Source organism: Arvicanthis niloticus, chromosome 7, assembly GCF_011762505.2.
Source record: "Arvicanthis niloticus isolate mArvNil1 chromosome 7, mArvNil1.pat.X, whole genome shotgun sequence".
Lineage (NCBI taxonomy): Eukaryota > Metazoa > Chordata > Mammalia > Rodentia > Muridae > Arvicanthis > Arvicanthis niloticus.
Genome location: NC_047664.1, coordinates 41,500,451 through 41,527,361, shown reverse-complemented (window position 1 = coordinate 41,527,361; position 26,911 = coordinate 41,500,451). Strand labels below are relative to the sequence as shown.

The 26,911-nt window shown below is 52.9% G+C and overlaps 1 protein-coding gene across 3 annotated transcripts; it reads left to right on the top strand.

Annotated features, from left to right (window-relative positions):
* The first annotated feature begins 412 nt into the window (after nt 1-412).
* Nucleotides 413-26,213, top strand: Man2b2 (mannosidase alpha class 2B member 2). 3 transcript variants are annotated; one of them, XM_034509050.2, is made up of 20 exons: nt 426-633; nt 1,262-1,408; nt 3,092-3,197; nt 7,173-7,345; nt 9,106-9,221; nt 11,224-11,401; nt 12,215-12,413; nt 14,564-14,754; nt 15,523-15,661; nt 16,229-16,273; nt 16,996-17,129; nt 17,596-17,870; nt 18,662-18,853; nt 19,188-19,440; nt 19,788-19,898; nt 19,988-20,201; nt 22,801-22,917; nt 24,132-24,244; nt 25,358-25,475; nt 25,923-26,213. In XM_034509050.2, exons 1-20 carry the CDS (start codon nt 496-498, stop codon nt 26,015-26,017), a joined length of 3,054 nt encoding a protein of 1,017 aa, XP_034364941.1. In that variant the 5' UTR covers nt 426-495; the 3' UTR covers nt 26,018-26,213. The 3 variants fall into 3 exon arrangements, with proteins under 3 accessions (XP_034364942.1, XP_034364941.1, XP_034364940.1); XM_034509051.2 differs by lacking the exon at nt 16,229-16,273 and having other exon boundaries at nt 413-633; XM_034509049.2 differs by lacking the exon at nt 16,229-16,273 and having other exon boundaries at nt 16,945-17,129.
* The last annotated feature ends 698 nt before the right edge of the window (nt 26,214-26,911 follow it).

Here is a 26,911-nt window from a genome sequence, read left to right as displayed (position 1 = left end):
AAACCATAGACCACCTGATGGCCAGGGAGGGGCTACAGAGGTGGCTCAGGGAACTGCTCTCTTACCAATTGTGAAGTCGCCAATCCTAATTGGCTGAGAGATAGGGACTTCATTCGTTTAGATCCCATGTCCCCAGCAACTTATGCCTCCTCTATTATCACATCCCATTTTATGGAGACCAAAGAAATTAAACACCTGACTCAGCTCACCATCCAGGACTCCAGATTTGATTCTGAACCTGACAATCTTGACACCTCCATCGCTATGTCTGTGAAAGCCAGTTTCACTTGAGCTGCAAGGCCACCAGCGGAGGACGAGAGCTGCACCATGCACTCCAGACGACAGGGGGCGCCGAACCACGCCAAGCTCGTGCCCTACGCGTGGGCTGGCTGCGCTCGCGCACTCCTGCCGACAGGCGGCGTCAAGGGTCCCGGACCCGGAAGTGGACCGCTCCACCCCGGACCCGCTGCCCCGGCAGCGTCCCACCGCCCAGCTATGGGGCCGCTTCGCTGGCTGCCGCTGTTCGGCCAGCTGTTGCTGCTGTGGCCGCCGGCGGCCCGGCCCGCCGGCCCCAGCCGGGCCTTCGTGGTGCCCCACAGTCACATGGACGTGGGCTGGGTCTACACGGTCCAGGTAAGTGTGGGGCGTCCCTGAGCTCCTTGCACAGTAGCTGCCTCCTGCGGGGTGCACCTGGCCCAGAAAGAGGGGCGGCCTGGGCTGCAACCCCCAGCCTGACCCTGCTGTCTGAGCCTCAGCCTCGGGCTGGCCACTTTCTGCCTCGGAGTCCTGGTGTTATATATCTTATTAGATGGTCCCTGCAAAAGTTAAGGCAGGAAAGTGTGTCCCCGAAGTGTGGGTTGACAGGTAACCAATCTCAGGAATAAGCCTGGAGTAGCATAGGGTGGGGTTTCCAAGCAGGTGGATGTCAGCTGACTACAGGGAGCTGGGCTGGCCCTATGTGGTGCTGACTTGAGGGCTAGCCAGTTCAGCTTCCTCTTCACCCAGCCAGATAAGCGTGGTATTGGGCCTGTAACCTCATGGTTCTGTTTAAGACCTTAGACAGAGCGGGCAGGGAGAGGCTTTCTGCCCGCTAGCTCGGGTCCCTCATCTGTAAATAGAGTGGTGATCCCTACCACATACCCCTAGGCCTGAGCACACTGGAGGTGTTAGGCACCAGTGTACCTGGCCTCTGGATCTTCTCTTTGGTCCTTTGGACTCAGCACCAGCCTTGGGGCTGTTGTGATGGCTTCTGCCTCCCCAGGAAAGCATGCGGGCCTATGCAGCCAATGTGTACACTACCGTGGTGGCGGAACTGGTCCGCGAGGAGCAGCGCCGCTTCATCGCCGTGGAGCAGGAGTTCTTCCGGCTGTGGTGGGACGGTGTGGCCTCTGAGCAGCAGAAACAGCAGGTAAGGCAGGCACCGGGGTGTCAGCACACGGGTCCCTAGCTATCCCAAGTGATATAGGAAAGTCCCAGGAGGAGACTAGGTAGGGAGTTCCAGATGTGCTCAGGGACATGCCAGCTGTAAAAAAGAAAACCTAGGCTTGTGGTCAGGGCCACTGCTCATAGACAGGGTGATGTTATCTGCCTGTTCTTGGTAGGGGACCGGACTTCCCCCGATACGCCATCATTCCTCCCAAGAGGCATAAAGAGTTGGTGCTTAATTAACACCCAGGAGAACTTTGTCCCCTTCCCTATCTTCACACACTGAATCTCCCCTGCCCCTGGCTGGCCGTGTTTGGGATCCCTGTGGCTCAGTGGCAGCTTAGTGTCACACAGTACAGAGAATGTGGGCTGCTTGGTGTCTGATCCTGCCCCTGGCATCTATAAGCCATGGCTTTCTCTTCTATGAGACAAGATACCCGGCTCCCGCCTCAGAGAGCTCATGCCAAGGATTCTGAGGAAACACCTGGAGTTTGCCATTTTCATGTACTAGCTATGGAGAACTGTTGCACAGCCTTACAGATGAGGTAATTGTACCTCAAGGGTTTACAGTTAAAGAATAAACAGGTATGGTTTTGAAATGGCGCTGTCTGACTTTAGAGCCTGCCTCTTCCAATGGTGTCTGTCTCCAACCCTCTGTCAGGGGTGTGGCTTCTGTGTCAAGCCCTAGGTAGGAATCTGCTAGTGCAATTCCCTGGAGGCCAGGATTTTGTCTCTTGTGCTCATTACGGAATCCCCAGTAGCCAGACACCTCCACATATGTAATTGGTGCTTTGGGGTAAGCCACCTCTAGATTCCACCCTCAGCACACAAGCCAAAAGCAACATACCAACCGCCCACCCTCAGGCCACACTTTCTTCTACCTATCCCTGAATTGGTTTATCTAACGTACATTCACTAGCAAGACCACCTTAAACCCCAGATAACAAGGTCTGGCTCCCTCTAAATTGTCAAGACCCCCCAAAAAGTCATGATGAGGAGGCTCCCTCTAAATTGTCAAGACCCCCCAAAAAGTGATGATGAGGAGTTCCCCGAATTAAAGGAGCTGAGTGAAAGATAACCACTTACTGGGACATGTGGTCCCAGGTTGGATGGTGTGTCAGGAGAGGGACTGGTGGGACAGTCAGGGAGGTTCACAGAAAGCCTGGGGTTACACAGTAGTCTTGGCATTCTGTTTCCCAGTCAGGTGATAAGATTAGGGTTAGCATCATTCTCGTTCCTCTGAAGCACACAAAAGAGCTCAGAGTGAAGCAGGCTGCAGCCAGTTCATCGTAAGTGCTTCAGACAAAATAGAGTGAGGGGACAGACGTGGAAGTGTTCGCTCAAGAATCAAAAAACGTGGCCGATGAGTGGACCTGGGGAGGGGTATGAGGAAGCACTCTGTTCTGGTCTTGCAGGGTTTTGTTTTGTTTTTTTTTTTAAGTTATTTGAAAATTAAAAACACATTTACAGAATCAGGCATAGATCCGGGTCTCCAATAGCTGCCGTGGGTTATGTGCTTCTGAGTGCTGAGGACATGGTATCAACCAGGACAGTGTTCTGCTTTTGTGGAGTGAGCCAGAGTCTGGTGTTTCATGAGGGTCCCTGGGAAGTGCTGCAGAAGTAGGACCTATGACCTGGCTGTCTTCTTCTGCCCACCCGTGACCAGGTCCGCCAGCTCCTGGATGAAGGACGCCTGGAGTTTGTTCTCGGAGGCCAGGTCATGCATGATGAGGCCGTGACCCACCTGGATGACCAGATCCTACAGCTCACAGGTTTGGAAGCTGCACTCACTTTTTTATCGTTGCTAATAAGTAGCTGAGAAAAACAGCCAAACTATTGGCTTGGCCTATAGTTTCTGAGGCTTCAGCCTGGCTCTGTTGACGGAGGGCCTGTGGTGAGGCCAAACAGCAGATGAACCATATAGATGAGGACACTATTGATCTCATGTGGATGGGAAGGAACCAGAGACAACGTGGACCTGCCCCAGTGGCGTACATCCCCCAGTAGATCCTACATCTTGAAATTTCTGATACCTCCCCATGGGACCAGGCCCCCAGTACATGTGTCTGTATGGGGGCTTCATATTCAAGCCACTGTGGCCACTCTGCCTGTCACTCAGGCCTGGAGTGGTAGATGTGTATTAAGGACAGTCCTGGTCTTGTATTCTGATGCTAATTCTGCTTTCCCGGGAGGGGCTGCAGATAAGGAGTGAATCAGTACACAGGTGACTTCTTATGAACCTTCTGCCCACCTTAATTTGTAAAATAAGGGCTAGAGCCCGTGACTGGGCAGTAGAAGGAGAGGTGGAATGGAAAAGTTTGGGGGAGAGGGAGAGAGAAGAGGATGAGGAAGAGGGAGGAGGACACCAGGGGAGGCAAGATGGCTGCGGATATCACCCTCCTGTCTCTAGCAGTCTCAGGTAGTCATTGGGATAACAATTCTAATTGTGTGGGCATCTTATGTATTGAGTATTTGCTGAAATATAAATCCATTGGTCAATCTTTAAGCATCTAGAGTTTTGATTTACTTGGTTGTTGGGTGGCGTGGCGGCTGACCATGGGGTGGATGACCGTGGCGTGGGGCTGGCATGGCCTTGCCAGAGAGCCTGTTGAGATGAGGACACTTGGCTAGGTCAGCTGGTGATTCTATCAACATGGCGCCAGAATCGGGAGCCGGCCATTGTATTTGCACCACAGGCGCCACCATTAGTGCGGGAACTTAGAGCTGGCAGCCAGGCAGTTTGTTTTTTCTAATACCTCCTGCAACAGATGTGTATGTCTGGTCTCCGTGTCCTGGGTTCTGCCTGCGTCTCTTAGCAGAGCACAAAGGGAAACAGTGATCTTCTAGGTCTACAGGGATTTGAGTAGAGGTCAGTTGAGAACCAGGTCAGGAGTTCCAGGACCATCATGGCCCCATGGGCCTGTGGCCTTGGGCAAGAGATGTACCATCAAACTGCAGCTTCTTCACTGAGAGATTAGTTTGACATTCTTGAGAGAATTAAGTTGGGATAATTCACACAAAGTACTTTAAGTAGAATGTATGGTCACCATTATGACCACCACCATCACTACACCTCCTCCATCACCATGGTCACTGCCATTAGCATCAACACCATCAGGACCACCATCATCCCCATTGCTGCCACTCTAGCCATTATCTCTACCACAGTCACCGTTATTAGTGTTACCAATATCACCATTATCACCAACACTACCACCATCACCACTATCATCACTAGCCTTATCACCATTATCATCACTACCACAATCACCATTACCATCACTACCACCATCACCACTATCATCACTAGCCTTATCACCATTATCACGTACATTATCACCAACACCACCACCATCACCACTATCATCACTACCGTTATCACCATTATCACCAACACTACCACTATCATCACTACCATTATCCTCATTACCATCACTACCACCATCACCACTATCATCACCACTATCATCACTACCATTATCACCAACACTACCACCATCACCACTATCATCACTACCGTTATCACTGTTATCACCATCACTACCACAATCACCATTACCATCACTACCACCATCACCACTATCATCACTACCATTATCACCATTACCATCACTACCACCATCACCACTATCATCACTACCATTATCACTGTTATCACCATCACTACCACAATCACCACCTTCACTCTAATCCCCATCACCACCATTGCCATCACTCTTGGTCTTCACCACCACTGCCAACCCGTCACTGCTACTGCGGCACCATGTTCCTTCTCCCCACCGTCACCTCCAGGTGCAGAGATGTACTTTGCTCACACAGCCCTCATGGAGGCTGAGGATGCCCTGGGCTTCCTGGTCTCTCTGGTTTTGCACATGTGAGAACTGAGACCCAGGCGACTGGAGAGACGCTCGGTGGTTAAGGATAGCTGCTGTTCCTGTAGATCTGGGTGCAGCCCCTAGAGTCCACAGGAAGCTCAGAACTATCTGTAACTCCAGTTCCAGGGCACCTAGTGCCCTCCTCTGGTCTCTGTGGTACCTGCACTCACATACACTTACCCACCTGCATACACATATTTTTATAAAGTAAATCTTAAAAAGTGAATTGTAAAAACTGAGATCCAGCAAGGGAAGTGACTTCACCAAAGGCCGATAGCCAGTATTAGAATCAGGGCCCATGACTGAGTAACAAGTCCCATGATCCCTGCATCCTGCCACTGGCCCAGCACAAAGCACAACCCAACACACTGTAAAGGATATTAGCATATTCCCTGGCTCTCTTTTGAGATGAGGGAGGGATCTGCTCTTGGAAGCCATCAAGCTTATTAGCCCACACATGTTATTGGCTGTCTCTGTAATCCATACTGTTGAAAGATAAACTCAGGCACATTAAAACCGTGAGTCTGGTTTGCACAGGCAACAGCAGAATGCAAGCAATCCAGGGACACATCGATGCAGTTGAAGGGGACATCGGATAAACTCCTCGGTGGTTCCTGACTGCATGAGCTTATCTTTCTTGAAGTTTGCACTGGGCTGGGTTTGTTTGCACATTCGTACACACCCCCCCCCCCCCGCCCTTCCTGGGCTGTGAAGAAGTCTTGGCCTCATGACTTATCAATCATTGATTGGGCTTACCCCGCAGTCCTGTCCTGTCAACCAGAAGATCACATGTTTTATGGAAGGCAGTTAGTGTCTCTTTGACTCACAGTCAGGGCTCTGCCAGTGTGGGAGTGACCTAGGGGACTCATCTGCCTGAGAACGATGCTGTTGACCATGTAGCCTCTTGCTCTATCCTCCCTGCTTCCTGCACATCTCAGCCTGCCCTGCTGGCAGAGTGATGCTAGCCAATGGCCCCTGCCTGACCTTTACCTCCTCTGCACACCGGACTCACCAGTGCATAATCCTCCTCTATCCCTCTTTCCCTTCCTGACCGCCCTTGCTCTCTGTGCCTCAACCTTGCTTACAGCTTGCTGCTCTGCTTCCAAATCCTGGCATCATCTGGATCTTAGTCAAAGCTCCCAGGCCTGGAGTGTCCCTGAATCCTTGTATCGCTGTATCACGTTCTTGCCATGCAGACCACAAACCCATTGGGTGGTAGGAAGACAATGCTTGGGGCAAGGCTTGGGGGAGCTAGTCAGCACTTCATTCAGCATACTGAGCTCCTTTCTCCTGTAGCCCTGAACCCAGTGACTGTTCCATTGTGAAGGCTTCTGAAGATGTTCAAGAAGACAAATGGCTGGATGAGTCTGACCCAGAATGCTTTGCTCTATAACAAGCTGTCCCCAAACCTAGTAGCGTCCAACAGCAAACAGTTAGTATGCCCACTTTCTGGATGGTGACCTCAGGGTCCCTTGGAATGGCCTTCAGGGTGTTAGGCCTGGCTGTATAATCTGAGGCAGGAATATTCACCCACAAGCTCGCTCACCCAGTCCTGAGGAAATGAGCCAAACACACAAGGACCAGTACTTCAGGATCATGTAGAATGATGTTGCTGGGGGCGTGTTTCAGTTTTGCAGATTGAAAGTTCCGGAACTGAAGGGTGGTATGTGTGAATGTAGTTAACTCTAAGAACTGCACATCTAGAGACTGCTGGTAAATTATTTCAATGTATACAGTTAAGAGTTAACATAAAACCATCCTCCGCAGCCCTCGGGACCTGCCCAGCCTCACAGGGTACCCAGAGTGAGGCTGGGCAGGGTGATGGGAGATGCCACCCTGGTGAGCCCTGCTGGGTGACTCCTGTCTTTGCAGAAGGACATGGCTTTCTCTATGAAACTTTTGGAATCCGGCCACAGTTCTCCTGGCATGTGGACCCCTTTGGTGCATCGGCGACGACCCCTACCCTATTTGCCCTGGCAGGCTTCAATGCCCATCTCATCTCCCGGATTGACTACAACCTCAAGGATGCCATGCAGGAAGCTCAGGTGTGTCCCACGCCGTACCTACTGTCAGCTCCTGCTGCCTTCCTGCCCTTCACTGGGTTTTGTGGCAACTGCCTGACCATGGTCTGACTCCTGTAGCTGCCTCCAAGAATGGCCTCCTGACCCCAGGCCTTTCCACCTTTAGCTGGGCCTGGGCCTGGGCTGGCTCCTTCCTAGATTTATTCATGAGGATTGGGGCTGAGCTGCACTCTGGAAATGCAGATGAAGGATTAGAGGGATGGGGAGGGTTTTTCAGCTGGGGACATCACACAGAAGCAGCCATAAGGGGTTGATTGTGCTAGAATGGACCGGTCCTGATGCTGGCTGCATTTACTCAGCATCACAATCAGTGATGAAGCTGCAGTGGAGGTGAGGTGTCAGGTACACCTAGGCCTTGGGCAGCGGACCTGTGCCCTCACAGTGCTAGAGGCTGGGGGCTGGGGTTGTGTCGAGGGTCTGCCTAGCCTCTCTCCTTGGCACACCAGTGGCCATTTTCTCCTCTTATCTCCACTGCAGTGTGCTTATGTCTACATCTCCCATCTCATACTCTCCTTTAAACAACCTTTCTTCTCCCTTTGCCCCCTCCTTCCCTTTCCCGCCCCTCTTCCTCACTGCCTTACCGTCTCATCTCTCCTCCTCTCTGTTCTCCTCTCTTTACTTTTTGCCCGTCTGCTCTGTTCTAGTAGCACTAGGGATTACAGCCAGGGCCACCTTACAATGCTCAACAAACGCTCTGCCACTGGGCTGTGCCCACTCCATATGGACACCAGTCCTTCTGTGTTAGGGATCCTTCTTTTTTGAGATTTACTTTATGTTTAATAATATGCGAGTACATCTGTGTGTAAGAAGTTCAGAGGGTCAGATGCTCTGGAACTAGAGTTATAGGCAGTTGTGACTGTCTGACACAGCTACTGGGAACATGGCTCTGGTCCCCTGGAAGAGCAGTATAGGTTGGTCACCATAGAGCCATCTCTCTAGCCCCAGTTAGGATCCTTCTCCATGGCTTGACTTGTCACAGCCACTCTGCACTCTGCCACTATGCTAAGAGCACATCTTTGTGCAAGGCATGGTTATAGTTCCCCTGCCTTGCAGATGGGGAGAGCAGGGCTCCAGATGGGAAGTTGTCCCATGCAAGATTGCCCAGGGAGCAGTGGTAAAACAGGCCAGCAAAAGTAACACTCAGGTCCTCTGGGCTGCAAGAGGGCATGATGAGAAACGTGTCATTGTCACGGGCAAAGTGCAGGCTGCTGCTCCTGAGCGTGTGCTCACACACACGCATGGCTAAATTCACTTGGACAGCCCTAGAGTACTGGGTATGGCTTCTTCCTGTTTTTCACTCAGAAGCCAGGTGGTAGATGGGTCTAGGGACTTGTATGGGGTCCCCAAGGCAGTGCTGGGCAGAACTGCCTCTGGAGCCCCAAACCTGCCTTAGGCTGTGTGAGACTAGACTGCATGATATGAACTCTCCATGGCTGAGGGTACTCAAGCAGATCAGAATGAGCTTCTCTGAGGCCTGGCCGGAGTGTGGTGGGGACCTTACATGTGCATCTCCTGAAGGTTGATCTCACAGCTACATGTGGCCCTGGTAGCACCTGGCTTAGGGGAGCCTTACAGAGGAGGTGACACGAGGAGCCCTTGTGTCTGAGCCTTTGAAAGAGGCTGAAGGTGTGCTCGTGCCATGGACTTGCAAAGGGGCTGAGGGAGGAGAACCAGGGTTCTAGCAAACACAATCCTTGCCTTACCCCATTCTCCTTGGCTCACAGGGGCTGCAGTTCGTGTGGCATGGGTCCCCATCCCTGTCGGAGCAGCAGGAAATCTTCACTCATGTCATGGACCAATATAGCTACTGCACCCCCTCACACATCCCCTTCTCTAACAGGTAGGTGCCCCTGCCTGCAGCTGCCCTGCTTGTCTGTGGACATCGCCTGTTCCTGGGAACAGCTGTGCAGGCCCTGGACCCTGTGGATCAGAAACAGCATTTTAGCAGTAGCTTCCCACGTCTACACATACAGTTTCCCATGGCTACTACTCCAAAAGCCAGGGTGGTTGGCAGCTCAGAAAACAGAGATAGCTCCCAAAGTGCTGTCCCCAGATTGCCCTCTGGCTTCCAAATGCATGCACACACACATATACAAGATGAAGGGGGTTTGTATGTATTGATTTATTTTTATGCATCAGTTTATGCACACCATGTGTGTGCAGTGCCCAGGGAGGCCAGAAGATGGTGTTGGATCCCCCTTGGAACTAGAGTTAAGAGGCAGTTGTGAGCCTCAGTGTGAGTGCTGGAAGCCAAACCCGGGTCCTTAGCAAGAGGTGCTCTCAACTACTGAGCCTGCTCTTCTGCCCCAAGGATGAAGTTTTGTTATAGCCCTCACAAGGACATTGCACTTTGACTTTGATGGGACTCTGCCTGCTCCAGGCCTCAGCTGCCCTCATCTCCAAGATGAGAAATTTGAGCTAGCTGATACCAAGGAACCCCAGCACTGTGCCTCCTTTTTCAGACTTCCCCTCATTGTCCCCCAGAGCCTCGTCACCCTCCAGCCCTCCTTCCTGCTTCAGTGGGATTGTCCCTTGTCCCAGTGACCAGCTGTCTTCCTGCCTCTGTCTACCTGGCCTGGAAGAGAGAGCTAGTTACAGGGAGAGGCACAGGGCCGTGACGGGGAGGGCTTTCTCAGCTGTGAGGACAGTTGTCTCCACGTGCGCCTGGCTGGCCTGGCTTTGCCGTGGGGTTAGCTGGAAAGTCAGTTGTTAGCTAAACCAGTAACCCAATGTCCTCACCCTGTCAGGGATTACCAGGTACAGGTGTCAGGGGCGGAAAAGGTCACAATATAGAAGTACCACACTGTCTCATAGAACCAGGTGTCATGTGCCCTGTGGTGAGGTGGTCCCTGCAGGCTGACAACAGACAGCCTGTGCTCTGAAGTCTGGCGGGCCTGGGTTCAAACCCCGGCTCTGCCCTGTGCGTCTGGGAGTCTGCATGTAAGGTGCTCTGGGAGTGGAAAGCGAGCAGACAGGAGGCAGGAACAACACCTGGAGTGTCCTTGCCGTTTGCCAGGCCTCTCTGCCAGGCGCTGTGTCTAGCTTTTATACCACAAGTTGTTTCCATTGCTTTTCCCATGGGCTCACTGTTTATCAAGGAGAGACAGGGCTTGGCAAAGGTAGTCCAGGATCTCTTGACTGCCACCCAGTGCTGCGTGGCATGAACAGTGATGGTACTGCCTGGGGATCTCTAGACCACGAGGCCAGGAGAACCTGTTAGGGAGTGACCCTTTTACTATAAAAACCTCTGATGTTTGCTCAGCACAGATTTGGGGGTGGGCCTTGAGAGATTTTTTTTGTTGTTGTTGTTAATTGTTTGATTAGTTTCTGGTTTGGTTTGGGCTTTTTTTTTTTTCCTTCAGATTTTTTTTATGTGTATGAATGCTTTTCCTGCATGTACATATGTGTACCGGTACTGTAGAGGAACACTGGATCCACTGGAATTAGAGTTACGGATATTTGTGAGTCTTCACGTAGGTGCTGGGATTCAAACTCTGGTTCTCTGCAGGAAATGGCTCAGGACTCCTAAGCCATGTCTTCAGCCCCTGGTTTTGTTTTTCCTGATGCAGTTTCTGTCTGTAGCCCAAGCTGGCCTTGAACTTGTGTAAGGCTTCTTGTTTCAGCCTGGCGAGCGCTAGAGGCCACAGATGTTGGCCATTGCTCTCAGCTTTGATTTTTATCAATTGCATTACTTTTTAAAATCTAAACTACTAGTATTTGGGGCAGTTTTCTACCCAAGATGAATTTAACCCCAGTCTCAACCAAGCAAGGAGGTGACAGACCATGTGTAGCTTTAAGCCTCTTCATTGGGTCTTTTCTGCTCAGCCTCTGTCCTCCCTCAGGTCTGGATTTTACTGGAATGGTGTGGCCGTCTTCCCAGAGCCACCCCCAGACGGTGTGTATCCTAACATGAGCGAGCCTGTCACCGTAGCCAACATCCACCTCTACGCTGAGGCGCTGGTGGCCAACGTTAAACAGAGGGCTGCGTGGTTCCAGACTCCCCACGTCCTCTGGCCCTGGGTATGGCATGCTCCACTTGGGTGTCCTCAGTACTGCCAGGGCCTCCCATGCAGCCTATGGCAGGAGCAGCCTGTGCTCGAGGCAGGCTCTAATCTAGCCCATCTCTACCCAGCTCTCAACGCTTCATCCATCCCTGCAGACCCCGGGGCCACACCTACTCTTCTACCCTGCCCAGGGAGGCAGGCTGTAGGTCACCTGTCCAGGTCCAGACAGAATACCACCCCTTTCTACTTGCACAGCTAAGTGGCTGTGTGGCCTCAGGACAATTCCTTAACACCTCTGAGCCCCAGATCCCTGCTGCAAAATGGATTCCAGAAATACCTTATAGTGGTACCAGTTAGATGGATGAGACAAATACCCCTCAGATCAGTCAGCTTAATAATAATGATCGTGTGTGGGGCTGTCCCCCAGGAATGCCCCTCTCATGAGCCTCATGGCAGATAGCTCTGTAGATCCATTGCATTGAGGAGGCACCCAGTGCATGTAGAGTGGCGCAGGTCAGCCTGGCTCTCAGTCACAGGCAATGGGAGTGGTGGGGGTGGAGGCTGCTATGGCTGGGAGGAAGGTTGTCCATCAGCCTGGTCCCTGGTCCTGCTGGTGGTCAGGATGTGTGAATCAGGGCTACACAATTATCACAGTTAATCCTAGTGATGGTTACTTTAGAGAGACCTGACAGTTACAGGAGTCTTTCTGGTCCCCTTGTTGGCTAAGGAGAGTGGATGGGCTGCTGGGGGTGTCAGTGATAAGCCCTCTTGCCTGGGCAAAGGCTCTGAAGGCTCCCTGAGGTTCAGACCGCTATTCCCTGTCCTGCAGGGATGTGACAAGCAGTTCTTCAATGCCTCCGTGCAGTTTGACAACATGGACCCTCTGCTGGAGTACATCAACAACCATTCGGCCCAGTTTGGCATCTCAGTGCAGTATGCCACGCTGAATGACTACTTCCAAGCCCTGCACGTCTCCAACATGACGTGGGGCATCCATGACCACCATGACTTCCTTCCCTATTCTTCAGGTATGAGCCTCGGGAGGGTGGGGGCAATCAGTATGAGGGGTACAGACCTACCTCCCAGTTCAGTGTAAGCTGGGGAGGGGGGGGGCGGTGAGGAATACCAGGCTGGTTCCCTCCTGCTTTCCCCACCTAGACAGCTGTTTCCCAGGGCCACACCTGTGTAGTCTTGGGGCCCCTCCTGGGAGTGCCTTCCTCCCACTCTTCCTACATGCCCTTCCCCTGGGCAGCCCCTCCTCACACCAAGGGTGGGAAGTCCAGTGTCTCTTCTGTGTTCTGACAGCCACCCTTTCTTGCTCTGTTCTGCCATTGTGACTGTGAGGGATGTCATCTGTTTTCTGCCTGTGTTCCCAGGAAGGCCTGAGGACACAGCCTCTGCTCCCTGGCTGGTGGAAGTCTAGGAGCCATGTAGGAACAGTGATGGTTCTATTGTGTCAGGCAGGGACCATGACCCATCCAGTCCCTGCTCTCAGTGCTCCAAGATACAGGGAAGGCACCCAACTTCAACACCACCAGGCTGGCGTGCACTCCCTGCTGGTGGCTACGGTGGGCCCATGTCTGTCTAGTTTCCAGCAGAGAGCCAGGGCATGTAGAAAGTGTGCCCACCCCCCCATGCCCAAGCCCTGTCTCAGAACATCCCAGAGTATTGCCTTGTTGTGCCTATGTTGTGGGGCTGGGGTACAGCTCAGTGACAGAGTACCTGTCTAGCTTGTGGAAGGCCTGGGCTCCATTCCCATGCCAAAGACAAAAGGCAACTCTCTTCATTGCCTGTGTCACAGCCTGTGAAGGACCCCAGAGCCCTGCTTCTTTGTCTTTTTTTTTTTTTTTTTTTTTGCCTTTTGCTTTTGCTTTTTGCTAGAGGAGAAGCCCAGGTGGCATGGGTAGGATGCTGATTGGAACCCTTGAGCAGGACAGCTCTGACACCAGAACATAGCCCTGCCTGCCAGTGAGCTTTGCCCAGCCAGACACACACCAGTTGATCAGTCCAAGACTGGAGGAGGAGCCAAGCTTGGATAGAATCTGCTGGCTGACCATTTAGTACCATGTGATCACGGTGCCTGGAACAGGGCCTGCCCATGCCTTCCCATGCCACAGTGATACCTGTGAGCCCAGCCCCGCTGGTTTCATCAGTGAAGGATTAGGGAAGGAGACCCCTGTGAAGGGTGCTTCCCTTCTCCCCATTTCTTTCCCTTCCAAAGAAACTGCACACATAGGCTTCAGCTGCAGGGTCCCCTTGACTTAACTGTTATAATTCTCAAGTCCTTGAATACCACACTGTGGGCAGACATGGAGGGGACGGGGATAGGAATGTGGGCCGGACCACAACAACTGTGGGATGGGATACATTTTGTGAGTATATAGCGTCTGCAAGGGAGAGGTCTCTTCTTTGGGCATCAGAGCTGCCTGAGTGGATGTCATGTGTGCATGGCTAAATGAAGATGACCTGGTACAGTACAGGAGTTGGGGGGGGGGAGGTGTCCAGGCTCACAGCTTGGGCAGCCGAGTTGGCAGCAAATTCCTAGCCTTCTACCCACTCAGTATGCTGGTGCTATTTGACCACCTAACTGTGGCCTTTCCTTGGAACTACGTGACTGACCACTAGAGTCTGGTTCTGCTGCTCCTATGGGGAAAGACTAGGAAATAGAGGCAGAAGCTAGACCTGGAAGAGGCAAGTTCCCATGTCCCGCCTCTGTCCTGAGTCCCTAAGCCCTCTGAGGGCTTTGGAAGGAACCCTACTGATACTACTCAAGCTGACCTGGAACTCCCTGAGGCCCACAGAGTCACATACAAAAGTCTCTGGCTGTTCAAGGCTCTTTGTTGCTGCCACCCACTTAGCGTCCGCCCCCCCCCCTTCTTTTGAGTATTGGAGGTTGCATGCTTCTTAAGTGTGCCGTGGGCTATCTTCTCTCCTGCTGTGATACTTCAGGGCCTTCCTTGTCCTAGTCTGCCCAGCCCAGCCTGATGTTCCCACCAAACATCGACCCTGTCCAGAAGTCCTAGGTCCTGGTCTCCTTGTGTGAACCAGAGGTTCTGATATTACAGAGGTCCTGAGTACTTCCCTGGGTGGCCTGGCAGAGCTAGTATAGGTATCCCCAGGTCAGCACTCAGACCTATAGGCTAGGCCCTCAGCCTCACTGCATGTTCTTACCCTCCAGAGCCACGGCAGGCCTGGACCGGCTTCTACACATCCCGCAGCACCCTCAAGGGTCTAGCGAGACAAGCCAGTGCCTTGCTATATGCTGGGGAGTCCATGTTCACACGCTACATGTGGCCAGACCCCCATGGGACTCTGGACCCTACCTGGGCCCTGCAGCAGCTCCAACAGCTCCGCTGGGCTGTGTCTGAGGTAAAGTTTCCCGTGTGGCCTTAGTGTGACTGGGTCCTCTCATGGTGTATGTTTTCCATGCTTAGAGACTCCACGTTACAGAAGAGGAAACCGAGGTCCCTTCTGGTCATAAGACTGGTGCAGTGTGAAACTGGGATACGGCAGGACGCTAGGTTTCAAGGCATCCACCCATCGGGTGGCTTCCTTAAGCTTCACATCTGATTTGACAAAGAGTAGAGAATAGACCGGCATCTGTGCCTTTCCTGGATCCAAATCTCAACTCTCTGGTGGCCTTAGGCTCACAACTTTCCTCTCTGGGCCCCATTTCACCCCACAGGATGTTGTGGCAATGGAATGGCATGGTGGCCATCTTCACCTACCTCCCTCCTCTGTATCCATGGAGAAACAAGAAGTCTTGTAGAGAGGCAGAGAGATTTTCAGTGTGCAACAGAGCAGTGGACTATGTGGCTTTAGCCAGGGAACCTTAGTTTCCTGCTCCATGAAGAGACAGTCCACCTCTCCCTGGTGCAGTGAAGCCTTACTCCCCACACAGAGCACCAGGGGGAGCCAGAGCGCACACATAGGAAGCTGATGATGGAGGGGGAGCTGGGACTTTGCTAGAGGGAGGACTCAGGCAGGGCATTTCTGTGAGGTCAGGAAAAGCTGGACCAGTACTTTAGCCTGGTTCCCTGATGAGAGGAATGCTTGCCTTCTCCCCTGATGTTCAGGAAGCAGATGCCTTCCAGGACCAAGTTTGACACCCTTCTTCCTTGACTCTGGCGGTGACAGGTCCAACACCATGATGCCATCACAGGCACTGAATCCCCCAAGGTGAAAAACATGTACATGGAACATCTCAGAATGGGGATGCTGGGTGTCCACAAGCTGATGACCTCCATTGCCCTCAGGCCCCCGGTGGCTGGCACAGGTAATCCAGGTCCCTGCGGGGAGGCAGTGGCTTTGCTTTGAAAAGAATCTGGGACCGGGAGTGATAGCAAAATACTTACAATCCCAGCATTAGGGAGGCAGAGGCAGGTGGATTTCCATAACTTCAAAGATACCTTAGTCTACATAAGTTCCAGGACAGCCAGAACTTAACAGAGAAATTCTGACTCAAAAAGTTGAAAAAGAGTCTGGGACACAGGTGGAGACCAGAACCTCACGTGAGCCTGCAGCCCGTGACCCCAACCATGGTGTCATCTTGTCAGCTGGTTCAGTACTTCGGGCCCAGTTCTTCATCCTGGAATCCAGGATAGACTGGTGGTGGCACGGTTGGACTGGGCAGGATCCACTGATGAGCTCTGAGTGTTTGCTAAATCTAGAATGCTCCTGTGGTATCCAAGGCCTTGCGTAGCCCATGACAAGGAGGCTCATCTTTGGACTGAGGGACCTGAGGCTCTGAGAGATCACAGCTCAGCTCAGGATCGCCAGCAAGGGATGGCAAGGGCAGACTTCGTACCCACCGCTGTGCTCCCTGCTGTGTTCTCTGACCCAGGCCTGCCTGGTCCAGCCTTTCCTCTCAAGCCCAGCTGGACTACAGGTAATCTTCAGGCAGCCATGGCCCAGCTTCTATGTCCATTGAGTGTCACACATGTAGAGTGACCATCATACAACAGGGATGTTTGAAACCAGAGAAATCAGGAGCAGCCAGGGACAAGGCCCCAGGTCCCCAAGCCCTGCCTTGCTCCTCATATACGTTTTGCTAGCCCTTTCTACCTCTCTGGTCTTCTTCACTTCCCTGACAGGGTCTGGGCTGTGTCTCCCACCTGCCCTGCCCTTCCAGCTCTCTTTGTGTGACCCAGTCCAGCCTATAGGTTCCGTCCAGAGCTGTCCCAGACCAAACCTTCCCCAGGGGACACAAGTCTGAAAGGGAAGACTCTGGCTTGTGACATCAGTGCTGGGTAGGGCAGTACTGTGTCTCCCCATGAGCACACAGGAAGGCTTCCTCCAGCAGGGAGGAAGAACCAGAAAGTGAGCATGGTAAAGGGGACAGCTAGGCCTGAGGAGGGAGGCTGGAGAGCGAGCAGTGCATTCAAGGGTCCAGACATCACAGATGGAACAGAAAGGGCACCAGACCCGCATCGTAAGAGCGTCTCGTGCTGGTCGGGGCACTCAAAGCCTAGGATCCAGGCCACAGCCCTTCCTCTCTATGCCTACCCTAAGGGCTCTGGAAGGCCAGGTCTTACCTACCTCATTTTCCCTCCTATCCAGGACCCCCCAGAGACATCATGGGGCCTCAAGTGACCCCTGTTCTCTCTGCAGACACGAGCCCTGTGGGATACTCTGTCTCTGTCTACAACCCGCTGGCCTGGAAGATCACCACCATCATCACCCTGACTGTCGCTTTCCCCAGTGTCAGTGTCACCGATGAGTTAGGCCATCCCGTGTCAGCACAGGTATGGGCGAGAAGTCCTGCTGGAGAGCATTTGCTGTCTGCCACTTGGTAATCTCGGTCCACTGCACCTATGCAAGGCCCTGAGTGTCTTAAAGAGGCACTGTACAGAGATGCCAAGGTTGGGGTGAGCTCAAGGCTGCCCCCTATGCACTCCTGAGCCATTCGATATGAGTCATATAGTCTCCTGTCATTTTGTGCACCCCCTACCCCCCCATGTCCCACTGGCAGGATGGGGAAGGAGAAGACATAGAGAGGAGAAGTGAGTGGAAGGAGAGGCCCCAGAGATAGTATATTCAGAGCTGAGGAGTATCTCAGAGAGCAAACCCAAAGCCTGTTAAAAATGTCATAGGATGTCAAAGGTAGAAGACTACCTCTGCCTGGGCAGACAGTGAGCACCCGCTCCAGACTGTGTGGCCAGAGTTATGAGGTGACTGAGGAAACTTCCTTTCCATGCTGCTGGCTTGTAGATTCAGAACTCTACAAAGGACCCTTCTGCGTACGAGCTGCTCATCCTGACCACCATCCCAGGCCTCAGCTACCGGCACTACCAAGTCAGGCGCGCCCTCGAGGACCAGGCCGGCACCAGGGAGCTGGTCGCCCCAAGGGCCAGCACCCTCAAGTTTAGTCTCAAACTGAGAAACCAGACCAGCCAGGAAGGCAAGCTCCTAGTGCCTGTGACAAATGACTGCTATACTTTGCTGTTCGACCAGGACACCAACATGTTACATAGCATTCAGGATAGGTAAGGTGAGGCCAGCGCTGCCTCCAAAGTGTGCCTAGGGCCTGGATACATGGACGGTGTCATATGACCCCTTCTGTGCTCACCTTCCACAGGGGTGGACCAGGTGATAGCAAGGCCCCATTCAGTTCTTGTGTCCTTAGGAAGGGGAGCCTGGACCGCTGCAAAAAGGCTGCTTCAGCTGTCTCTTCTCAGAGCCCTAACCCACAGACAATGGAAGACTAAAGGGCTCCAAGAGAAAGGTGCTCATGTGGCCTGCTTCTCTAACTGCAAAAACTGAGTTGTCCAGGACATGCTACACCGATTAAAACAGAAAGGGCCTTTAAGTCCTCTGGTCCCACCAGCAGCCCTCACCTGATCATCTATCCACTGAGCCAGCCAGCCACTGCCCTATGTATCTGTGTGTCCAGCCCCATCCATGGGTCCATCCATCCACCCACTCGGGGATAAAGGGTGTGAAGGATCTCTGGCCTGTGACACAGGGACGGCTTGAGTCAGCATGATGAAACTCCACTCTTGTGCCAGTGTGGCTGCTGAAGAGCAGTCTGGGGACAGTGCTCCCTAATGACAACCTGTGTGCAGCCTCCGCCTTGTGACATCACCTGACAGTTCCTGGCTATGTGTGCAATCAGAGGTTGTCCCTGAGGTTTCCGGGAGCTTCCTCAATCCCCTCCAGGACACCCCCCCCACACACACACACACCCTCCTGATCCCCAGCCACACACAGCCCTGCTGCAGATGAGTGATCTTGAGTTGAGGGTGACACCAACCACTCTCCTCTCTCACCCCTGCAGACAGAGCAACCACACAGTGCGCATGACGCAAGAGTTCCTGGAGTACCAGGCCAATGGAGATGTGAAGCAGGGCCCCATTTCTGACAACTACCTCTTCGCACCCAAGGATGCTGCTGAGCCTTCCTGGGAAGCAGTGGGGATGGAGATGGTGGTGGGCTCGCTGGCAACGGACATAAGGCAGTACTTCTACAGGTGTGTTTCTGGGTGGGTGGGTCGATGAGCCAGTATCTTCTCCCAGAACCCCTGCCCCTGTACTTGGGCATGGCTCTGGCACATGACTAGTCACAGATAGCTGCATGAGAGAATTGCTGTCCTCTGCCCATGTTTTTTGCATTTGCCTGAGCCATCATGTTGTGGGGAACTGAGTCAGAGCATGGGAGAGGAGCTCTTGTTACACTGTGAATCTCCACAGGGTCCCCCCACGGGGTGGCTGCGCCATAGCTGCCTCTTGGTACCCGGCTTCCTATATGGAAAAAGGAGCCTCCAGCTGGCCCCTACAGCACTCTCCTCCATGTCCCCTTCCCAGGAACATAACAGGCCAGGATTACATCTATTCCATCAACACTCGTCTGGCCCATGTGCAAGCAAGCCTCGCTGGGGAACTGCTCTGCCAACGGATAGAGCAGCAGTACCGAGTGGGCCCCCTGGATCTAAACCGTGAGGCCATCCTGAGGACCAGCAGCAACCTAAACACCCAGCAAGTCCTCTACTCTGACAACAATGGCTATCAGATGCAGCGGAGGCCCTACAAGGCTTTCAAGAGCAATCCCATCCCCCGGGTATGCCTGTAGCAGCTCCACGATGTACCCAAGCATGTTTCTCCTGACCTTGTTAAGCACCTAATCATAGCAATAGAGAGGCCCCTGGAGAGAGCTGTTTCAAAGGCCCTGGTCAGAATCTGCCCTGTGGGCTCTGCATCCTGGCAGGGACCTACTTCCCTGCTACCTCTTGGTTTTGTCATGGGGTCATTCTTGATGCCATGTGTGTTGAGTATTTAGCAGGGGCCTAGAGTCCCATCAGTCGGGCTACACAGCTTGGAAGAAGCTCTTCCACTGTACCTAGGAGACAGCTGGTGTCTGCCTGACTCTATACTGAAGCTGCCACTGGTTGGCACTTGTGTCTGCAGAATTACTATCCCATGGTACAGTCGGCCTTCATCGAGGATGACAAGAACAGGCTGGTGCTGCTGGCAGAGAGAGCGCATGGTGTCTCCAGCCAAGAGAATGGGCAGGTGGAGGTAAGAGAGGCCTGGCTGTCCCCCATGGGCCCTCACAGCCATCCATAGCATGGCCAGGGCCATGGAAGGACCTCAGGTGATTTCTGCAGGTAATGCTCCATCGGCGGCTGTGGAACAACCTGGCCTGGGACCTGAAGTACAACCTCACGCTGAATGACACCTCCATTGTCCACTCAGTGCTCTGGCTTCTGCTGGGGCCTAAATCCACCATGACTGCTCTGCACCCGAGGAGTGGGGTGGCTCTGCAGCACAGGCCCATCATTTTGTTAAAAGAGCTAGCTGATGAGAAGACGCCGGTTCACAGTGAGCATCACCACTGCCTAGGATGTGCCTGTAAGAGGCTCCTGCCTCAGGTTGCTGCACAGCTTTGGAGCAGGAAGGGAACTCAAAGTCTGAGTGCTGTCTGTGGCTCCCTCGAGCTTACTCTGCTAGTCAGTACAGAGAGATTCACATGTGGTTCCCCTTCCCCCCTGCCTCTCTCTCCCCTCAGTCTTCTCCATCTCCTTCCTTGCTGTGTCTTTTTCTTTCTTAACATGACCCTGCAACACCATAGAACTTCAAGTGTTGGAAGCACACCACTTAAAAGCCTAGCTGTCTGACTCAGGGTAGGTTGTCAGTACCTGAGAGTGCTTCTAGTCCAGGGGTGTCTAGCCTTTTGGCTTCTTCTAGCAGCATTAGACAGAGAATTATCATGGGCACACACACATTAAATCCAGGAGTATGGACAACCTGTGTCCCATGGCTTGTGAGAACATACATATGCATTTTGTGTGGTGTTGCAAAGTGACTGTCATCTGCAATGCCCATGTTTGAGAACTGTAGTCAATTTCCAAAACAAACAGTGAAATCACTAAACAAGCCCAGGATCTTGAGTGAGTTTACTATCTCATGATGGCTGCATTGTAGCTGCCCTGGGCCACAGGTTAGACCCCTGCAGAACCTACCTAACCATGAACTCAAGGCAGTGTTTGTACTGTGCCTCCCCTAGGCCTTCTGTAACAGCCACAGCTCTGTGTCTTATCTGGGATAGCAGGTCCTAACATGTTGTACTTTTAAAGCATTTTTAAAAATCCAACAGTGCAGACTCTGCAGAATGAGGCCTTGAGAGAATGCAGCTCCGTTCTCACACCTTCAACTGTGCTTTCTGCCTACTCACTGGCAGAGGTTTGCATTAGAATGTTTGGTTTTCAAGCAGAGGCCTTCCTCTCAGGCATCAGAAGGCAGGTGGCTGTCACACGCCCCTGCGGAGAATGTCTCCTAAACTCTTGCCATGTGTAATGTTTAAGGTTCAGTCTTTGTCCTGCAGGAGTTGTCGGGTGACTGAGAATGGGTGGGGGACACACTCATTCAGAGAATGTTTGATGGGAACATACTGCCAAGGGCCTAGCACCTTGTCTGGGGGAGCATGAGACACCCCACACATACACCTGGGGTTACCAGGGACCAGATGCAGAAGTGGAACCTCTGATTGAGCAGAGCCTGGGGAATTCATTAAGAGCCAAAGCCAGGCGTGGCAAGCCATGCCTGTGATCTCAACACTTGGAGAACTGAGGCAGCATTGCTGTGTGTTCAAGACCAGCTTGGTCTAAGCAATGTGACCTCATCTGAAAAAGAGAGAAAGAAAAGGGAAGGGAAACAGAGAAAGGAAGGCCTGAATGAGAGTTCAGGATGGCTGTGGGTGTCTATGGAGCAGGTATTCCTGGCAAGGCTTCCCACTCTGTCCTCATGCACACTGCAGACAGCCAGGTGGGGTATGCGCTCCCCGTAGTGGCTGGATCTTTACTGCAGGCAAAGACAGTATGTCTGAGAAGTGGCTTGCTCTCCCCCTCCCCTTCCCTCCCTCTCCTCCTTGAACAGCTGAGAGTCATGCTCTGAGGTCCAAATACTGCAGGGCCATAATTGAGCTCAAGACCTAGAACCTCCATAAGCCATTCCCTCATCTTACCTGAACTGTCTGCCTCCTACCTCTGAGACAGGGCTACCCTCAGAGAACAGCTGTCTCCCACCGTGTGACTCAGATGCCTATCTCTGTCACAGAACACCTGAGATAATCAACTTTAAAGTAAGGGATTTAATTTGGCTCACAGTTTCATGGACTTAGTCTGTGGCCACTTGTCTCTGTTGGTGGCAGAGTACATCGTGGTGGGGGAATGCAGGGCAGAGAACGGTTCATCTCATGATGGCTAAAAAGCAAAGAGGGAGAAGAAGGGGCTGGAGTCCCAATGACCTTTACAAGGGCACGACCTAGTGACCTAACTTCCTCTCCTAGGTCTCACCTCCTAAAATAGCCCACAGGATGGGGACAAGGTTTTTAGCACATGGGAGACAGGAGATCCAAACCTCACACCACACAAAAGGAGCTGAGACTCCAACTTTGTAGACCAGACTGAAGCAGTTCTAAGGACTGCTTGATTCCTATTGGTTCCATCTGAGTCAGGTGATCCATGCCTAGGCCAGACCATGTGACTTGAGTATGGTGCAAAGATGGCAGCGCCTGTTGGAAGTCAAAGTGGAAGAAGGGGTCAGGACCTCTGTGGTGAAGAAAGGGGGAAGGCTTGCTACGTAAGTGTGAGCCAGCATGTCCCTCTCTGGGCCTTAGTCTCCTCATCTGGAGTCTGAAGTGGCCAGGTGACAAGGTCAAGTCCCTCCATAGCTTAAGCTGTGTAACAGCAGCTGGATGTGGAGAGAGCAGCTTGGGGGCAGGAAAGGCCTGTGGGGGTGGGGCAAGGGTAGACGGGGGGGGGGGGGGGGGGGGCTGAGATGTGAACTCCATGCTCATTGTGCTGCGAGTTGCGCATGGGTGGCTGGGAGATGGCTGGAAGGGGCAGAGGCCCTGCATGGAAATTGAATCCCTAAAGGAGTTGGTTCCAAAGCCCCTCTTCACTATCTGTCTGCCTTACAGGACCTCATAATCCCTGGCCTGTGACATTGCCCCCAAACCTGCACCTGCAGATCCTCAGCATACCTGGCTGGAAGTACAGCAGGAACCATGCCCAACACCTGAAGAACCTTCAAAGAGGTGAGGCAGCCGACCAGGGTGACTCTGTCCGCTAGCACACCAGGCAGTCCTCACAGCTCTGCCAGGTTGCCTGTCCCTGCATCTGTCACATAGAAGACCAAGGTCTGCAGTCAAGTCAGTGAGCTGAGGCATTATGGTCCCAGCCTCTGGCTCCCAACCCAGGACCAGCCACACCCCTGTGTAGATGGATCCCATGAAGTTCCCAGACAGTGCCCTCAGGCTGCCCTGTGTTAGGATCTGTGTTCATCAACCTTTCTTCTTGTGACAAAGCACCTGAGGAAATCAACTCAGGTGGCCAGAGCTGATGCCAGGAAACAACTCAAGGAGACAGAGCTGATTGAGCACACAGCTGTGGAAGTTATAGCCTAGCATGGCAGGGACCGTGTGGAGGAGTAGCAGCTCAGTTCATGATGTAGTAAGCAGAGACAGACAGACAGACAGACAGACAGACAGACAAAGTCTACATTTGCTGCCTTTCTCCTTTACTCTTGTTTTCTCCTTGGCCCTCCATGGGAAGATGGCGACATCCCTGGTGGGTCTTCCCACCTAGGTTGATCCTCTTGGAGAACACTGAGAAAGCGCTGTGCCAGTCTCCTAGGGGTCTCTCGAGCCAATCAAGCTGTCAATCAAGACCAGCCATCACATGCTTCTTTCAGACAGTCCTCCTGCAGCCACTAAGTGCCTCATGTCCGCTCGCCCTCAGAGCTGGGACAGCCTGCTTGTCAGGAGCTTCATTGGTTCGCTCAGCAGATGCCCTTGAGGGTATCGGAGGGCAGGGTCGCTGGTCTCTGAGCCCATTAGACCGTAAGGACAATGAGGAGGGGAGCAGGCATGGGAGGCATGACACCTGCTAGGAAGCAGCACACCTCTATGCCCTTTGTGTTGAGGCACGTGACCATGGCAGCTCATGACCACACCCAGCCCCAGAGTGGACAGGAAGGAACAGGCTGGAAGACTTGAGGACAGTGGCATCTGCCCCTGTGACAGGCTAGAGGTCCAACACTGGCACAGCCCTATCTGGATCCTGCCTCTTTGCACATGAGCCACATGACCATGGACAAATGACTGTCCCTCTGAGTGACAGCTGCAGGTGTGGGCCATGTTGCTCTCCTGAAGGGAGGCTGAGCTCCTGAATGGAGTCCAGAGTGTGAAGTGCCAGGGAGAGCCTTGAGCTTGCTTGATGGGGGTCCTCACTGCCATGTCCACACCCACAGGCCACCCAGGGAAGCCACAGGCCAACCTGTACCGTGTGCTACTGCGCCTGCGCCACCTGTATGAAGCAGGAGAGGACCCGGTACTGTCTCGGCCTGCGACAGTGGATCTCAAGGTTAACTGCCCATGCTTATCCCAACCCTGACCAGTCAGACCTCCAAGAATGCTCTACCAAGGGGAAGCAACCCTGCCTGAAGTTCCGTCCTGAGCTACCCCTTAGTCAGAGGACCACTGGGCATGTTTATAGATCAGGCATGCTGGACTCCCAACACATGTTCTCCCTTCAGAGTACATGAGATTTCTCCATCAGCACCACAGACCACATCTGGTTCTTTCTCATTTAATTTTGTGCCAAGGGTGGGTGTGGGGGAGGGCATGTGGCACATATGCATGTTTGTATGGCTGTATAGACAGATGCATGCAGGTGTGCATGCCATGCACACACATGGGCACAGGAGACCAGAACACTTTGTCAGGGTGCCACCCTCTCATTTCTCTACCTTATTTTTTGAGACAGGGTCTCCATTGAACCTGGAGCTCACTGGGTGGCTGGGCTGACCACTAAGCTTTAGACACCCCCACCCTCCGTGTCTCTGCCCCTCGCCCCAGCACTGTGGTTACAGACAAGGCAGGCACTTTACCAGCTGAGCCACCTCCTCGGTGCACTGCAAAGCCTTTCAAGCAACATGGACTGTCATCTGTATCATCAGAAAACCTGTTCTCTCTTTGAACACCAGCTCTCCCTGGACTTTGTGGGAAAGGTGACTTAGAGTAAGAGAATCTAAGGTCTGTGTCCAGGCACATGAGTGGTGTCAAGAGGACAAAGGTGCCTCAGTCTCCTGAGGCTAAACCTCCCTACCTGCTAAGCTAGGGAGGTACAAGTTCGTGGCTCGAAAGGTGGCAGAGAAGCTCTGGGGAAATGGTGTGGGCACTGTGCCTGCCATCTCTCAGGCTTCCAGGCTTCTCCCCATCTAGGGACCTGCCCCACAGGGGCTTGCTCATCCAGCAGACCATCAAGGGGGGCACACACCTCAAGTCTTAGTTTCCTTACTTGGAACAGGTTGGCATCTGCCCTTGCAGATGGAATGAGCCAGATGTGTGAGGTGCTGAGGCAGAAACCCAGGACCCAAGGCGAAGTTGGCAGCCACCCTTCTGTTTTGGCGAAATGAGCTTCCTGGATCTGGAGTATCAACAGAGACCTTCCATCCCTTTGTTCCTGCCCCTGCAGGTAGCACTTGGAGGACTAGGGTCTGTAGTGGCCGTGGAGGAACGCTCACTCACAGGGACCTGGGATGTGCAGACACTGCAGCGCTGGCACTGGAGGACAAAGGCTGGCCACCTAAAAGGTTTGGGACCCTTGGATATCCCAGCCAGGCTGGGGAACAACCCAGATCTGTCCTGTGCTGGGTGGCTTCCAGATTAGGTTAAAACAGCTTTGGGTCAATACCCCTCCTGCCAGGGCTCCACATAGGTGTGTGTGTGCCTGGGTGGAGTTGAAGTCCCCGGCAGGACTTGAAGAGAGCAGTGACGTCAGGGTAGGTTTATTTTGGATGGCCCCACTCAGACCTTAGGTGCTCACTGCAGCCCCCACAGGGAAATACGACTGGTGGGCAGCACACTGCCCCTCAGTGTAGCCACTGAATGATACGACCCTCTTCAGGAGGAGTCCCAGGAGGGGACAGCCAAGGGCCATCACCAGGAGGGAGCCATAGCACATTGTAGGGATCCACTGTGCTGTGAGGGGAGTGCAGGAGGAAGAGCCAAGCAGACAGAATTCCTTTCTCATCCCCCAGGCTACCCCACCTCACCACGAAGGTCACCAAGAGACTCCATCGTCACTGTGTACCCCAAGGAAATCCGGACCTTCTTCATTCACTTCCAGCAGTGACATCAATGCAGTTGGCCCCAGAGACACAGAATTGGAATCCCCACCCCCCAAAAGCACCACGAAGACAGACCCAGAGGGAGGAAGGGGCAGGCTGCCCATCCGACAGCCGTGTGGCGGAAAGTGGCCATGTGGGAAAGGGAATTCTCTCTTTAATAAAAATGTAAGGCCCGGGCCCTTACTTCCCATGTTCAAACAAGTCCTCTCCTCTCTTCTCACGTGTAACCTTTCCCTTCCTTCCCTCTCTCCTTCCTTCCCTTTTTCCTTTGCTCCCACCTGCTCTCAATTTTTAAAAAGAGCCTGTAGTTTTCAAAAGTTACCGTGAATGAACTATAGAAAATCCAAAGCCAGCAAGAGAAGGGCTGCACACAGGACATGGCTCACAGCAGACCGTCAGGCCCCATGTGTGAACACGATATGCCACAGTATGTGCCTGAGATGTACACTGAGTGTCTGTCACGCCTCCCACATATTTACCCATCCAAACCCCCATTGTGTGAATATTTTAATGACCAAGAATACACTTTAATAATTCTGTTTTATAGAAAAAAAAAGTCTGCCCTCAGACTTTCTGTGTAGCGAAAATGTTGGATACACAACTGGTGGAGTGGGTTAGCCTCCTGCTCTGATGTTATTATGAGTATCCAGCACCATGCTCATACTGTTAGTGCTGCTGAGGGGGTGCACACCTGGAAATACTGTTAGTGCTGCTGAGGGGGTGCACACCTGGAAATACTGTTAGTGCTGCTGAGGGGGTGCACACCTGGAATCCTAGCACTGGGGAGGTTGACAGAGGATTATGAGTTCCAGGCTAGCCTGAGCTACATAGAGAAACTGTCTTTTTTTTTTTTAAGGAGGTCTGGAATGTCTTGACAGTATTTGCCTAGTATCTACAGG